General features: G+C 35.2%; 1 protein-coding gene across 2 annotated transcripts; it reads left to right on the plus strand.

Moving 5' to 3' along the window:
• The first annotated feature begins 11,001 nt into the window (after positions 1–11,001).
• Positions 11,002–14,642, plus strand: LOC137945317 (ras-related protein RABD1-like). 2 transcript variants are annotated; one of them, XM_068791157.1, is made up of 8 exons: positions 11,002–11,141; positions 11,243–11,315; positions 11,428–11,475; positions 11,578–11,625; positions 12,620–12,691; positions 13,504–13,611; positions 13,802–13,905; positions 14,104–14,642. In XM_068791157.1, the coding sequence occupies exons 1-8, from the start codon at positions 11,128–11,130 to the stop codon at positions 14,195–14,197; spliced, it is 561 nt and encodes a 186-aa protein (XP_068647258.1). In that variant the 5' UTR covers positions 11,002–11,127; the 3' UTR covers positions 14,198–14,642. The 2 variants fall into 2 exon arrangements, with proteins under 2 accessions (XP_068647258.1, XP_068647257.1); XM_068791156.1 differs by having other exon boundaries at positions 11,003–11,141; positions 13,456–13,611; positions 14,104–14,637.
• Positions 14,643–17,339: the final 2,697 nt, after the last annotated feature.

A 17,339-nucleotide genomic window follows, 5' to 3' on the forward strand; every position in this document is an offset into this window, starting at 1 on the left:
AAAATCTTGTAATGGTGTTACCTTAATTGTTCATTAAATTTGAATTACAAGGTTTCAAAGTACAACACTTATCGGTCATATCTAATTAAGATGTTCATATCTGAAACTATCCATATCAAAGAAAAATGTATAACATTATGTATCACATATGATGCGACATTGAGACATGTCAAAGATACATAAAATATATCGTCAAAATGGTTGTTCTTAGCCCTAGCCCATGCGGATTTATTATTACCCATCTTTCTATAATGACTAGATTTAAAACAAAAACAAAAAATAGACAAGTGAAGCAAAATTTTGGATTATTAATAAATGATAAATAATTAAAATTTGTTCATATCAAAATAGAACTTTATTATTAAACAATGAGATGAACCTATATAGTGAACAGGGGTATTTTGGGAGGTACGAGTAGGAAGGAGGTCCGACCACATGTGGAAAATCCGATGATAAAGTAGAACTCAAGGTGAAGAAAGAGCATGAAGGAAATCCTTTTGTTGGAAATCACGGAAAGATAGATCAGTTTATCCACTAATCTTTGAAACTTTCCCATTTCAACCTCCTCTCTTGATCTAGTACAAAACTTTACATTTGGGTTCATAGATGTATCAAGGGACTTACACCCCCACAATACTGGTTTCTTCTGATAAATCCAACACATACTTCATTTGAGAGAGAATATTACCATGTTGAGATTGCAAAACATCAATGCCTAAGAAATATTTTAGTAGGTTGAGATCCTTTGTTTAGAAGAACCTACTCAACTCTACTTTGGTCTGTCGAATACCACATGCATCACTTCATGTCAATATAATATCAGCCACATAGACTACCATAAGGATCAAGCCATGACCAATGTGTTAAACAAGGACAGAATGATAGCTCCGCATCTCTTAAAACCATGCTTGTGTGACTATTTGAGGCCACAAATTGAGTTTTTAAGTCAACATAACTGCTCCCCCTCAACCTCAAAACTTGGAGGTTGAGACTTATAAATTTTCTCTCTCAAATATTCATTGAGAAATGCATTTTTGACATCCAATTGATGAAGAGAACAATCATAAGTTGTAGCAATATAGATCAAAAGACATGAAGACATACTGAGTTAAGCTTAATCATTAGAGAGAATGTTTCCTCGTAGTTAATTCCATAGAACGGAGTATACCCTTTAGCAATAATTCTGGCCTTAAGACGATAAACACCACCATTAACATTGTGTTTCATAGTAAACACCAATCTACACCGCACAATTTTTTTTTCCTTTGTCACGAGGAGGTCAATTGACATGTGTAATTGTTATACATGGCAGTCATTTCCTCTTCTATGGTAGCTCTCCACTTTGGATCTCTTTATAATTCTAGGGAAGAGATACAAAAGATATGGCTGCAAGAAATGAACAACAACTAGAATACAATTGTTTCTTCTTTACTCTCTCTAGGGTGAAGGGTATACTTATAATTTATGTACTATTGATATCTATAATTAAAGGTTAAGGGGGAGGGTTTGGATATCTTCCACAAACCCTTATTCTCTCCTCTCTCTTACCCGTCCTTTCTTCTTCTTCTTCTTCTTCTTCTTCTTCTTCTTATCTTTTCTTTCATTGTCTTAGGTTTAAGACTGTATAGTATGAAATCTTAAAATCAACATGGTATCAGATAAGTGATTTCAGGATTATGATTTATGAAAAACTGGCCAGTATGGAGGAGCTGCAATTTTTTTTACAATGCTGAATTGAAGGATGGTCACTTCTTATATCACTTATTTTGCTGCTGCTAAACTATTGCTGGTATTGGTACTATTGGTTGGTATCTACTACTGCTAATATACGACTGTTATTTGGTATTATTATTTACTGCTACACATGCTCATCTGTTGCCCAAGTTCCATTTTTTTCTCTCTGTTGTCATATACCGGTGCACAAAAGCACACTTTGAATACATCAGATCAAGCTTATGATCAACTCTTGTGAACACTTCTACAACACTCGCTGAGTTGGAAATCATGCACACAATTGCATGCATCATGATTACTTACTACTGCCATTTGTATACTCGGTTGTGTGGGTAAATTTTGGTATTTTCTCTCTCTTTGGGATCCTACATTGAGTGATTCCTAGTGATCAGGTATTCTACAGTCTAAAGACCAACATAGGATATCACAAGATCATCGTCCTTGCTGATTGTCCAGCAGCTTCATCCCAGAATTCTAAATCATCTCGAGATATTGAACCTACACGGGTAAAGACTTGAGTTTGCTATTACATAGCCCACTTGATACCTACATGCTTTCGTTCCTACCGATAGTCGTTACCCTAAGATCGACCGCCATTGATGATACCTTGGAATTATTTTTCTCTTGTGCTACCTTGGGCTTCATCTCAACAGGGTAAGCAAAATCTTTGACAAATTAGTATCATCATCGTCATTGATGAAATCTTTCCTTGCTACTGCAAAGGCATGAATGACAATCACCAAGGTGGCAAGCTCAAACGTATCTATCTTTAAGATCAATCAGGAAGCCATTAGTCATTAGCTACCTCGGAGATTATACCTTTTTGGGACGTTGTTTTTTTATCTAAAGATCACGATCTCTATCTTGCTTTAGCATTTTTAATAGCAGGATTTTCGTTTGGATTGTTATTTTTGGAAGTCCCCATATTGTGCAAAAATCAAAACTCAATTAAAGCTTTGTTGGCATCATCTTATTTCCATCCTGATATTGTTTAACCAACTGGCGAAAGTTTAAGCATATCTTGATGATTCCACCATCCCAGCAACATCGACAACATCTTCAATTAAGCACCCGATTGTATCGTAGCTTCTTATTGGCATCTTCATAGCTATCTCACAATTTTTCCATCCTGGGCCTGGTATCTCGAGTTGGTATGCCACAACTTTCCATCCCCAACTTCAAATATTATCTTGGTTGACGTAGTTGATTATTGGTATATATCAGATTGTATCTCTTTAAGCACCAAATTGCATGTTTCCCGATGTTGTTTGGACAATTTCATCTTAAGCTAGATGTCTTCATTATTTTTCTATTTGATTAATGGTTGATTAAGAACACTATAAGTCATTGATTAAGTCTTTATTTGGACGTCTAAACTGAGTCAGAGGTTATCTACTACTCGGCCTAAGTCACTTGATGTGAGATTGCCAATTAACTCGGATTGACTCAGCTTGAGCCTTCCACTTTTCTCGGATTGACTTGGTACCTGACGCAACTCAACTCGGTCTCCTAACTCAGCCTAACTCGGAACCTTGGCTCTGTTGGACTCGATCTCTTGACTCGGCTTAACTCAGGATCTTAACTTGGGTTGACTTGGTCATTGTGTCTCATTATCCTCGTTGTTGCATATTGGGTCCTTTTAATCAAGATATTTTTGTTGAAGAAGAAAATCCTAGGATTGATTACCTTGGATTATTTCTATTATCAGCTTGCACTACAATGACTCTTAAAAACACTAGAGCCCAAAAAACTATCTCTATCAAAGAATTTGCCCTAATTCATAAAATAAAGCATCTAATGGCTTATACAAATAGCCAGACCACATCCAACAAGATTTATTCTATTATTGCTACCTCTATAACAGGTACGGTTTCAGCTACTTCTCCATCTTAGATCATTAACTTTGGGGCCTCTGAGCACTTGATAGGTAATGGATCCCAAACCAAGGTACATGGGGTCCATATTTTCTACACTTACTCTTCATTTAAAATATGTCTTATTTGTGCCCGAGTTTTCATTGAACCTTTTATCCGTTAGTCAACTCATGAAAAAGTTTAATTGTTCCATCACTTTTTCTCCCACTTCTTGTGTTCTTCAAGATCTGAAGACAAAGTAGGTTATTGGTGGAGGTCGTGAAAGAGGGGGGCTTTACTATCTTGATTCACCAGCATCAACAACCACCACTAGTGCTTAACATAGGGCTCTTCAATGGCACAATAGACTAGGACATTCATCCCTTTAGTCCCTCAAACAAATTATTCCCACACTACAGTCCATTTCCAGGTCTCAACTGTGAAGATTGTCAAGTGAGTAAACACCAACAAAGTACTTATTCTCCTTGCGATGAAACAAAAAGTGTTCCCCATTTTCTTTATTTCATATTGATATATGGGGTCCTATGAACATCTCAAATGTTTCCTGGTCAAAGTATTTCTTTACATTTGAGGATTATTTCTCTCATACTACATGGTTGTTCCTATTAAAAGAGATAAAGAATCTTACCTCTTTTTAAGTCTTTTGCGCCATGATATCTATCCAGTTCAACACTACTTTAAAGATTCTTCACCCTGATAATGCCAGGGAATGTCTATTTACATACTTCTAATATTTTTTCCAGGATAAAAGCATCATTCACCAAACCTCTTGTGTCTACACACCACAACATAATGGTGTAGCTGAAAGAAAAAAATAGACACCTTCTTGAGGTTGCCTATTCTCTACTCCATCATATGCACGTGCCTCATTTCTATTGGCTACATGCCATCCTCACAATCTGTTATCTTATGAACAAGTTACCTTCTTCAGTGTTTGGCAACCAAACACCATATTCTCATCTTTTTCCTCATGATAAGTTGTTCTTTCTTTTTTTGAGAGTATTGGATGTACCTGTTTTCTTCATAATACTTCTCCCTATACTACTAAATTGGATCCTAGACACTTAAATGCATTTTTTGGGGTACTCTCGTACTCATAAAGGATACGTATGTTACAATCCATCTCTTTTGAAAATGTTTTTTTCTTGTGATGTCACATTCTTTGAGGACTAGCCCTTTTTTTTCATCCATTAGTGACCCACTTGATTTTTCTGTAGCCAATGAGTTTCCTAAACCTATCGTGCCGATTGATGACTCAGCAACGCATGGCTGTATTGATGTACTTGCCCCGCTCCCTGAAGCATTGGCTGACACTACACCTGTGGAGTCTCTAGATTTCTTTGAGGTAAGCTCTCCTTCTCCACCTCCTATTTTTGGTCCTCCATTTGATACGTGGCTCATTGCTCTTTGGAAAGAACCCAGGGCCTGCAATCGATCTTCTACCTCTCACTCGATTGCTCATTTTTATCCACTCATCCATTATGACCTTCTTGTTATCGGTTTCTTACATCTATTTCTTCTATTGTTATTCCGCAGTCTTATTAGAAGGCCCTACAGAATCCATGATGGAAAGCAGCCATGGACAAAGTGATGACAACTTTTTACGAGAATAAAAAACGGTGGACTGTAAATGGGTCTTCACTATAAAAAAAAAAAAAACTGACAGTGGCCCGCCTTAAAATCCACTTTGTTGCTAAAGGCTATACCCAATGTTATGGGATTGATTATGAAGAAACCTTTACCCCAATCACCAGGCTCAACTCGGTGCATCTCTTCTTATCTCTCATTGTTAATTCTCAATGGTCTGTCTTTCAACTAGATCTAAAGAATACTTTCCTCAATGGCGATATTACGGAGGAAATTTATATGCAGCAACCACCTGGATATGTAGTTGAGGGAGAGTTGGTATGCCACATAAAAAATCATTATATGGCCTAAAGCAATCTCCACGGGCCTGATTTGATAAGTTTAGTCAATCAATGATTCGATTTGGGTTCACAAGGTGCTCTATGGACCATTATATATTTTTCAAGCATACTGAGAAAGGAGTCGTACTACTTGTTGTATACGTGAATGATATTATTTTGACAGGTAGTGATACCGATAATATCAGTCAAGTAAAAAATAAGATATGCAATGAATTCAAGACAAAAGACTTGGGACTCCTTAAGTACTTTCTCAGTATTGAAGTTTTTCAGTCGAAGCATGATATTATCTTATCACAAAGAAAATATGTTTTTGACTTACTTGAAAAAACAATAATGATGGGATGTCACCCTGCTGACTCCCCTATGGTGACAAAAACAAAACTCTGCGCTGGCTCGGGAGAAGAAGTTGATGTTAGCAAGTACTAGAGGCTAGTTGGCAAGCTTATCTATCTCATTGTGACTAGACCAAATATTCTTTTGCAGTTAGTGTGGTCAATCAATATATGCATAAACCTCAGATGTCTCATTGGCAGGCATTGGAGAGGAATCCCAGGTACTTGAAAAAGGCACCAGGACAAGAGCTCTTATATAAGTGTCATGGTCATCTCAATATTGAAGGTTTTGTTATTATGGATTGGGCTAGAGCACCAGATGATAGAAAATCTACTTCAGGATATTATAAAAAATTTACTCTGGTTGGAGGCAACTTTGTTATAAAAAATAAAATGTGGTTGCAAGGTTTAGTGCAGAAGTAGAATATAGAGCCATGGCACATGCAGTAAGTGAGCTTGTATGAATTAAATCTCTTTTAACATAATTTGGATTCCACAAAGAAGGCCCTATGGGACTCTATTGTGAATATCAAGCAACAATCCACATGAGAACTCATAGACAACTTGCTGATATGTTAACGAAGTCAGTCAACTCCAAAAATCTCTCCACCACATATACCAAGCTAGGGATATACGATTTTTTTCACCACCAGCTTGAGAGGGAGTGTTGAAAGACATATATAGGTTTAGGTGCATTATTGTAAATATCTTATGTTCTTTGTCTCTTCTTCACTCTCTTTAGAGTGAAGGGTATACTTTTAATTTATGTACTCTTGATATCTATGAATAAAAGTTAAGGGGGAGGGTTTGGATATCTTTCACAACCCTTCTTCTTCTTCTTCTTCTTCTTCTTCTTCTTCTTCTTCTTCTTCTTCTTCTTCTTCTTCTTCTTCTTCTTCTTCTTCTTCTTCTTCTTCTTCTTCTTCTTCTACCCTTTTCTTTTATTGTCTTAGGTTGAAGACTTTATAGTATGGAATCTTGAAATCAATAGGTGGGAAAAAATTGGTTATAGGATGAGAAGTAGATTTTTTTTTGTGTGTGTGTAACACAAGCACGAGATTCGTTCTTTATAGCAATTGAATATGTTGATCCAAAAGGAATTTGAGAAATTGAAGAGAGACTACTAACCTCAAAATCAACAGACAACACATATGAGTGTCCAGCCAAAGGAGTAGTAGTAGGAGATTCATCTTGTGGTTGTAGTATAAGTTGGTCCAATCGTAGAAGTAGTTTAGATTGTCATACAAAAGATGGATATCCTAGAGGAGGAGAAGATGCAACCTAATGATAAAAAAGGCTAATCTTCAAAAAGAAAATTAACATCAGCCAAAATAAATGTTCTATGTAGTGATGAATGATAACATACATAACCTTTTTCATTTTTAGAGTAGCAAAGGAATATGAACTAGGATCAAGTTTATTTCAGCAAAAGATAAATCATGAACAAAGTACACATATCCAAAAACTCTTGCAACAAGAGCAAATGGAATATTATGAAGAAATAGTGTTGAAAAGGAGAATTATTACCCAAATCAGTAATACATCCAATCAATAAGAAAATATGTTGTAAGAAAAGTGTAGAGCCAATAAAACTAAGGAACATTCATGGATAGTAATAACGCATGAACAACCTCTAGTAAACTTCAATTTTTATGCCAACTACACCATTTTGTTGAGGTTTGTAGGCACATGAGATTTGGTGGATAATTCCATATTATTTATAAAATGATTGAAAATGAGAGGATAGATGTTCTATGGCATTGATAGAACAAAACATCTTCACTTTGGTTTGAAATTATGTTTCTACCATTGCACACCATAGTACAAAAGGAGACAAAGATAGAACAAGTTTTGGACTGATCTTTCACTAAAAACAACTAAGCGTACAAGTGCAATCATCCACAAATATGACAAAGTATTGAGATTGTGTAATATTTGAAACATGTATTGTCCCCTACACATTTGAGAGAACCAAAGAAAAGACTAGAGCTAACAAACATTATTTGAACAAGAAGGAAACACACTCCTATGATGTTTATTTAACTCACAAAATTCACAAGCTAAGCTAGTAACTAAACTTCAAGGACGGAACTAAAGAATGTAACATGGGTGTTGAATTTTTGAAAAAGAGAAATAATTCACTGGCTTGTTCATAACTAAGTACAACGAGCCTCTATTTATAATAGAGGAAACAAGTAGAATCATATTACAATTAAACTACTCTTGTTCCAATTACACCCAAAGTCTAACACTTAAAAGTAAGTCCTAGAATAATTAAACAATTGAACATAAATAAAAAACTAAGATAACTAAAACACCTTTAACAGAGACTTTTCCGTGAAACCTACTTTCATGAGACTCCTCTTAGACTCCACCATATTAATTTTTACTCTGTGAAACTTTTTTCTATGAGATTCATGGAAGACTCGTCCATACTTGCTCTTCAACTCTCCCCCTCAAGTTGGAATTTATAATTTCAACTTGTAAGGAAAAATATTTTTGGTCTTCATGAGACTCCTCTTAGACTCCACCATATTAATTTTTACTCTGTGAAACTTTTTTCTATGAGATTCATGGAAGACTCGTCCATACTTGCTCTTCAACTCTCCCCCTCAAGTTGGAATTTATAATTTCAACTTGTAAGGAAAAATATTTTTGGTCTTCAATCTTCTTTTGTAATTTTTTTTCATAGATGTAAAATCTTTATCTTTTATTTTCCCCCTTTCTTGAATATTTTGGTTACATAAAAATTACCACAACATGTGAACAAATACTTCTTTCTTGTACTTCTTGTTCTACTGCTCCTTCTCAAGTTGGGGATAAAAAGGACATAGACACCTAGTGAGGAAAAAAAATAATATGGGACAAGAAAATCACTTCAAGCCATTAGACAAAGCTCCATACAATAGTAAACAATGGTCATAGTTTGAGCACACTCTGCTCATTTTCAAAGAGAAAAATGGCCCGACTTCAGGATACAACAAAGAGACTACTTACTTTCTAATGATAACTCAAACACAAATCACCTCTTGGGTGAAAAATAAAAGACTTGACCCAAGTTGGATGTTGGGCACACTCCTATACTTTTTTGTTAGTGGGTCTAGGCATGCTCTAAAGTGATGAAAACAAAAGATGACAAATTAAAGAATTACTAGAGAAAAATAGCTTTAACTGGAAGGAGACAACTATGTAACACTCATACTTCCAATCAAATCTAGAATGTGACCTTTTTTTTCTTGAGAAAAAATAGGGGAGACTATGATGGTAGAATTGACCAAGTATGACCTCAAAGAAATTTTCTTGGGGAGAGTATAATTTTTGGAGATGACGGTGCAAAAGATACACAACCAAGTAACAAAATTGCAAAATATTTAAAACAACATCTAAGCAGGATATTGCATAGCTTGAGTAAGCACATCATGGAGTGATTAAATCTGATCAAAACTCTCTGATTAGAAGATAAATTTGCCTAAAAAACTAGGAGTCAAGGAGAAAATGAAACTCAATTCTGGTCAATGCATGGAGAGGTAATAGGAAAGAAAATAGAAAAAAGAGAGGTTTTCAATAGGACTGACATTTGGTACATAATATTAAATATCCAAAAATATAGCTCAGAATCACAAACGATTCATTTATCAAGAAACTGGACTTAAAGAGTTTTAATATGATATCCAATTTGATATAAAAATCGTCATTCTTGAATCTTTTATAACCACTTTATTTTTATCATTCTGTAGCGTTGAGTCTAATAAGAATATCTCCTTACATATAGATCAAATTGAAATGAAATTTGCTCCTTACAAAATTAGACTTTGTTAAAGTATAATATTTTTTAATAAATAGACTTATTTTGAGAGTAATAATTTGATTAGATTTTGGACTCTGCAATCATGTCGAACTAAAAGTCTTCTTTCTTCTTTAGCTAATATGACTATTGACTCTTCTAATATTGATATCTCCTTCTAGAAAAATCATATTGAGAATTGGTTTAATAATTTAGAAAATAAACTTACAAATCTTTATTTCAAAATATAATTATCCATATAAAGTCTTGGTAATAATGATATAAAATGCCTCAAAAATTGAATATTTTTGCTATTGTCTTCTTTTAAAATATCGATTTCTCCTAGTAGAATACTACAATTACCAAAATTCTTTTTGCGTTGGAAATTAGAGTCAAAGATACTTCCATTATTATATAATTTAAAATATAAAAAATTCAATATAAAGGTGTGAATGCCAAGAAACAACGGGTATTGGGATAAAAAATAAAGAAAAAATGTAGAATACGAACCTAAAATTATTAATAAGTTTAAATGTTTTTAGATAATTTATGACCAAATAAATAATATTTCTTATTAATTAACTCAATGACTTATTTATTAATTAATCTATTAATTAATAACTGATCAAAATTAAATTATTAATTTTTTGATAACAAGTCCTATTAATTAACCACTATTATCGACCATTATGTCTTTAAATTATCAATTAAAAATAACTTGATAATAATAATAATAATTAAATATTATTATCCATAATTATTGGTCCTTAATCCTTCATTTATAATAGATCATAGTAATCTATAATCTTTGCATAATCATATTGCACAACCTTAAACTTAGGGGTCTTAAGTTAGGGCAAGTGATCCCCTCCCTCCCCATGAGCTTATTAGCATTAAATAATTAAAATATATATTAAAGTTTAACTTAGGCGTTACATGAAATTATAACATACGTTAAAAATCTAATTACATTAAAGTTTAATTAATTAACTAACAATTTTAATCAACTGACTACATGTTCAAAAATTTCAAATAGTGACATGATCATCAAATAAAATATTTTTTAAATTTGACCTAAGTTCAACTTAGGAAAAAGAATCCGAGGGAGAGTCACATCTTGTAGGGCCTGCATTACAAGTGACTCACCCCGCTCGAATACCTAAACCGTCCAAATCGTATTTTCTTGGGCCGTTCTGCTTTGCCCATCTGAGTCGATTCGCCCCAGTCGCGAGTTATGCTACTTAAGATTCGCCTTTTATTATAGCTTTGGATTCGCTTGAAAATGTAGACGTTGCTCTTGAAGCAGTAAGGGTATTTTTGTTATTAAAGCTGTCGGAGGAAAGCAATCTTTAAACTATAGGTGGGAGAGGTCTTCAACACCTGAAACCGCTCCGTTTTCCCCCCCAAATTCTGAATTCCCTCTAAGCCCTAAGCAAGCTACAAATTTACCATATTTTGTTTGATCATCGCAGAAGATGAGCAACGACTAGTACGATTCTGTTCGTTGCTCTTTGATTCTTTCTTTTCCGTGCTTTAATTTTTTATTTTTCCGAAGCATTTCACGATCGTTTCCACTCTTTCCTTCCACAGCGATTATCTTTTCAAGCTGCTACTAATTGGAGACTCCTCTGTTGGGAAATCTTGTCTGCTTCTGAGATTTGCTGTAACTATACTTTTTCTCTACTGAAATTTGGAATGTGCGATGTGTTAGCTTTTCACAGTTGACATTTTGCTCTTTATGATTTTATGTTTCTGATGCCTTTTCTTCTTTTAAGGATGACTCGTATGTTGACAGCTACATCAGCACGATTGGGGTCGATTTCGTGAGTGACATTTCTGGCATTCAGTTTGTTGATGTTATTCGTTTTCTGTTCGTTTTCTTGTTATATTGTTTTAATAACCCTCTTTTCGTTTTCGAATTTCAGAAAATTAGAACTGTGGAGCTGGATGGGAAGACTATAAAGCTGCAGATTGTGAGTAGCCTTGGAGGTTCACTGAACTCCTCTGTTCATGATAATGAGACGAAGATTCGTGCTGTGTTTTACTTTGTTCTGTTTTTCTTTGTCGTGCGATTTTCAATTGGTTATCAGATTTTCACTTAACTTCTCTGTTCATGATAATGAGATGAAGATTCGTGCAGTTTTTTTTCTTAATTATTTTTTTATTTTTAGTGCGATTTTCAACTGGTGATCAGATGTTTTATTTGTTTATTATATCACCGATTCGTTACTTGGCATTTCTTAGGGTACAATGCTGGAGGTTATTCCCTATGCGAGGGTTTTTCTAATATATTCGTTGTTAAAATAAATTTTTATAATCTAAATCTGGTTTAAAATTTTATTGCATTTTGGTTGTTAAGCTTGAATTTTAATTTTAATTCAACAATTTTTTCCTAAGGTATTAAAGTGATGGTGGTTTAGCTCCTGGCAAGTGGCGGCATTTTTTTTCCTGATAATCAGGTCAAACAACAGCATATACTAGTGGCTAGCAAATACTGCTTATAGGACCTGGAAATTTATGGTCGTTTTCACTATGGATGGATGGGTTCCTTTTCATAGTTTGATGGTTGACTTCATGATCTATGAATTGGCTGCAGACAACCTTTCTTTTCCCAGAGGGTCAATTGAGTTGCCTTATACCTGTTGTAGGTTCTGTTTGCTGAGAGTTGCATTTGGTTCTAATGGATAGATATTCAGACAAAAGCTATTGGTCTCAGTCCTGGTTCCTTATTCATTGTTTGCAAAAATTTGTGGTTACCTTGAGAAGAACCCAAATCGAAAATTTATTTGCATCAGAAATTGCTTTTACGTGTACTTAGCAATGAAAGTGGAAAACCATTCCAATTGCGTTGCTTCCTCTATTTGTCTATGAGAGAATGTTGAAGTCTCTTATAAGTGGTTTTTCTCATGATGCTCTACTACAATATCTTCATTAGTTTCTGATTTCCTTTTTTTTTTCATGTGATAGTGGGATACTGCCGGACAGGAACGGTTTAGGACTATAACCAGCAGTTATTACAGAGGGGCACATGGAATCATTGTAAGACATTTCATTGCAGTTTGGCCTCCTTTTCTTGTAGTGCTTGGTAGGAGTTTTCTTAAAATACCCATTACAGTTTAGCCTTCTTTTCTTATTGTGCATAGCAGAAATCTGCCTGTGCCAATACCATATTTTATTCAATAAAACTGTACGCTCACTTTCCCTTGATTAACTGGTTCTGAACTTCTTGTGAAAACTATGTGGCCCTTTGGGGGGATATGTTGTTTGAGGTTCTCGATCAAATCTCACTCGTGTTTGGGGTGCAATATGTGCGTGTATTCAGCATTCTTTAGGGAAAAGCAATTCACAAAATAAGCTTTTTAAATATTTTAATTGTATTCACAAACCAGTGATGTTATTGATGGACCACTACAATAATATTGCTTTGTGCACTAAACGTGGTCTGGGATTAGTCTCTGGCATTGATATTTCAGAGTTTCTGATTTGGTTTTCATTGCTCAACAATATTTTCCTTTACCATTTGGCTCATGAGCTGTGGTCTTCATTGTTCAGCTTTTCCTATGCGTTGTGTGATGTTGAGTAACCACATTACGGCATTCTTCCATTTATTCATTCCTATTCACAATGCCTATAACTTCATATTGTCTTCATTCATAAAAATCTGGTGATCATTTAAATCTTTTCCTCCTATGTTATAGTTTCCAAGTGTATTTTTCATGTTAGTTACATGTAAAATGTGAGTTTTACTTACATGTTCTGAAAGTTTTCTTCCACACCAAATTACTAATGCTAGATGGTGCCAGATTGTTTACGATGTAACTGACGTGGAGAGCTTCAACAATGTGAAGCAGTGGCTGAGTGAAATTGACAGATATGCCAGTGACAGTGTGTGCAAGCTTCTTGTTGGAAACAAGTGCGATCTGGTTGATGAAAAAGTAGTGGCCACGCAAACTGCTCAGGTAAAGTCTTCCTCTTCGAAAAAAAAAAAGAAAAGAAACGTCCCGTTCTTCTTGCCTTGATGATAGACCACTTCCATCACCTGTTAGTGCTGCTGGCAGTAATAATAACCTCTTGGACAGTACCATTGTCATTTACATGAAGATCTTCTCTATTATGAGGTGTTTGGTTGATTTGATGCAACAACTGTAGGCATTTGCGGATGAGCTTGGGATTCCTTTCCTTGAAACGAGTGCAAAAGATTCAATTAATGTTGAAGAAGCTTTCTTGACCATGGCTGGGGAAATCAAGAAAAGGTACTAGTGGAACTTGTCGTATAGTCACTTCTATACTAGTATATTTCTAAAAAAATTAATTTCCGGAGTGATCTATGTTGTGTCCTTTGAATATTTGATTGCTTTATTGGATTCATGAGATTCATTTGATGAGTTTGGAAATCCTTGTTTTTGTCTGTCATAGAGCATGTGTTCTAAGTTGAGATTTTGCATTTGCAGATTGGGAACCCAGCCTAGCGGGAGCAAAAAACCAGCTAATACAGTGCAGATGAGGGGGGAGCCACTCCAGCAGAACAGCAACTGCTGTGGTTAGCCGTTCTTACTGTAGCTTACTGATGTTAATTACAAAATTAGATAAGGACAGGAAAGAGAAACATGTTCTTCTTTGAACTGTTGGGTTTGGTGTTTTCGTGTTAAGGGTAGTTGATTTCTACAGCTAGTTCCACTTAAGCATTTGATGTGAAAATGCTGAAGAAATCTTGTAAATATTTTAAAAATCTGACTGGCTATTGGAAATCAGGCGAGGCCTGAGGCTAAATCTTTGTGATAAGACTTAACCGAATTCACAGCACAATTCCGGGTATTTTATGATTGTCTGAATCGTTTAGAATTTGATGTTTTGTTGAAGATAAACTTGAGAGGAAGATCACAGAAGATCTTGCACATAACGGTTGAAGATAAATCTCATCAGTGGATGATAATCCTTTATTATTCGATTTGATTTACAAATTGTATGTATAAATATGTAATCTTGTCATGTAAACATTGGAATACAGAAATCTATTATGGTATCAAAGTGTACTTGCTTTTTGCCAATCCCGAAATCGTTGCTTCTAGTGAGATATCTTGTTGTTCGTCTTGTTGTCGCTGGGGGCAACGATACTGTTGAGGTTTAAAACCTCTCAGTAAACAGAAACTTGGCCATTTTGTCATAGTCCTTTAGTCCCAACATGGATAGGTGGGGGAACTTGCTTCTTAGATGAATTGAAAAGACGAGCTCCTTGTATTGAGGTCCATCTTGTGGGTGACATTCAATGCTATTGCTGACACCGACTTTCAGCTTCGGTAACCTTTAAAAACCCTTCTTTGGTAAAAATTTTGGCACTACCTTGGTATTGTGATCACCAAACTTCTTTGGCTTGCATAGCCTCAAACAACCTTCGATTTAATTCGGTGCAGTGGTCTTTCTAGCACCGCCCGGGCACTGTGACCACTGAACTTCGGCTCACACCGTCGTTGTGCCTTATCCTGAGACTTTTCCAGCCCGGGAAGACATGCTCGTCCCGATACTTTTCCTTTCGCGGTCTTTCTAGCGTAGGAAGACATGCAGAGACTCCCGTGCATCTATAACTCCTCATTGAGGAGAATTATAATACATGGCATCATTCCATGACTATGACCCTAATAGTCAAGAACAATTATGGTTTTGTTGATGGATCAATAAAACGACCAGACAAGGAAAGCGATGATGAATTGCAACAGTGGATTTGTTGTGATAACCTTGTCAAAATTTCATTATAGACTTTGATCTCTAAAGACATTGCGACAAGTGTGTTCTATTGTGAGGAGGCACATGCAATTTGGAGTGAATTGTGTGAACACTTTTCTTAGGTAAATAATGTTCAACTATTTTATATTGAAAATGAGATAAATGATTGCGTACAACATAATATGTCTGTTGGCTCATACTTCACCAAACTCAAAAGATTGTAGGACAAGAGAGATGCTCTTTGTCCTATCTCAAGATATAGTTGTGGAGCTATGGAAGAGGAATTATCCTATCAAGAAACATAGAAAATTAAGTTTCTCATGAGATTAAATAAGCACTTTGCTGCAGTACGTGGACAAATGATGACAATGGATTCTTTGTAAAAAAATGGGCAAAGTTTATTCCCTTGTGCTCAGACATGAACGACAAAAAGATGTATCCGCAAAAAGGAGCATAGTTCAACCTGAAGCAGCAACTTTTGCCGTTAAGAATTCCAACAACAGAGGTGGTACTTACACATGTGCCAAATGTAACAAAGATGGTCACAACGCTGCAAATTATCGGGCACACTTGAAATGCACTTATTGCGGATGGAAGGGTCACACAATTGATATTTGTTGAAAACTCAAGCATGCATAATTGACTAAACAAAGAAGAAGGATATTTCTAATTCCTTCCCCTTTACTTAGGAGCAATGCTAACAAATCTTGCAAATGTTCAGTAGCAACAAGACTTCCATGGCAAATCATGTGGGTAACTCCTCAACCCATGAAGAACTTTCGGGTAAAGCCATATACTTCTCCTTTCAAAGTAAGAAAGCCACATGGATCCTCAATAGTGGAGCAACTGAACATATTGTTAACTGCCCTGAATTCCTTACAACATGGATAGTTGTTAAGAACAAAATAATGGAATTACCAAATGGTTCTTCCTTACTTATTTTTGTGCAATATAGAACCTACGCTCAAGGAAGATGATTGGAACTGGAACTGAACGGAAGGGTCTCTACTACCTTGATCAACTACGAAAATCACCTTGTTACTCCGTCCATTCTCCTTCTGGTCTTTGGCATCAACGTCTCGAGCATCTTTCAAATAAAGTATTTGTTCCGTTTCCCTTTTTAAATAAAAACTCTTATAGTACAGACAATTGCATGATTTACCTTTTAGCTAAACAGACTAGATTGTCATTTTCTTTGAATAAAATTTCTAGCAAATCATATTTTGAAATGTTGCATGTTGATATTTGGGGGAGTTACCAAATTGCATCTATTTCTAAAGCTCAATATTTTCTCACTATAGTTGATAACTTTACTAGATGTACATTGTTTATTTGCTGAACCACAAATCTAAAACTCAGACTCACCTGAATAATTTTATTAGTATGGTAGAAACCCAATTCTCTTCCAAAGTTGTGCGTAGTGATAATGGCTCTGAATTCCCTTGAGACATATTACTTATCCAAAGGTATTATCCAACAAACAAGTTGTGTTAATACTCCACAACAAAATGGGCTAGCCGAATGTAGACATAGACACATGCTAAACATGGCACCAACCTTTTTTTTTAAAGCCCATCTTCCTATAAGTTTTTGGAGAGATGCCATTTTAACTGCTATTTATCTCATAAATTGAACATCTACACTAATTTTGCAAGGTAAAACACCTTATGAACAATTGTTTAATACTATACCTAATTACTCACAGTTAAAAGTATTTGGATGTTTATGTTTTGCCTCTACTTATGCCCACAAGCCATCCAAATTTGATTCACATGCAACCCATTGCATTTTTCTTGGGTACCCTTATGGGTAATAGGGATATAGAGTATATGATCTTGAACTTCATAGAGTGTTTGTGTCCCGAGATATTAAATTCTTTGAAAAATAATTCCTATTTCTATAAATTTTTTCTACCAATGAGAGTCCCATGATTGCGCCTCCCATAGACTCCATTTTTTTATGATGA

This window comes from Aristolochia californica, unplaced genomic scaffold (assembly GCF_029961685.1).
Source record: "Aristolochia californica isolate CCGP_79_NKW_82.1479 unplaced genomic scaffold, dmAriCali1.0.hap1 SCAF_12, whole genome shotgun sequence".
NCBI classification, from domain to species: Eukaryota; Viridiplantae; Streptophyta; class Magnoliopsida; order Piperales; family Aristolochiaceae; genus Aristolochia; species Aristolochia californica.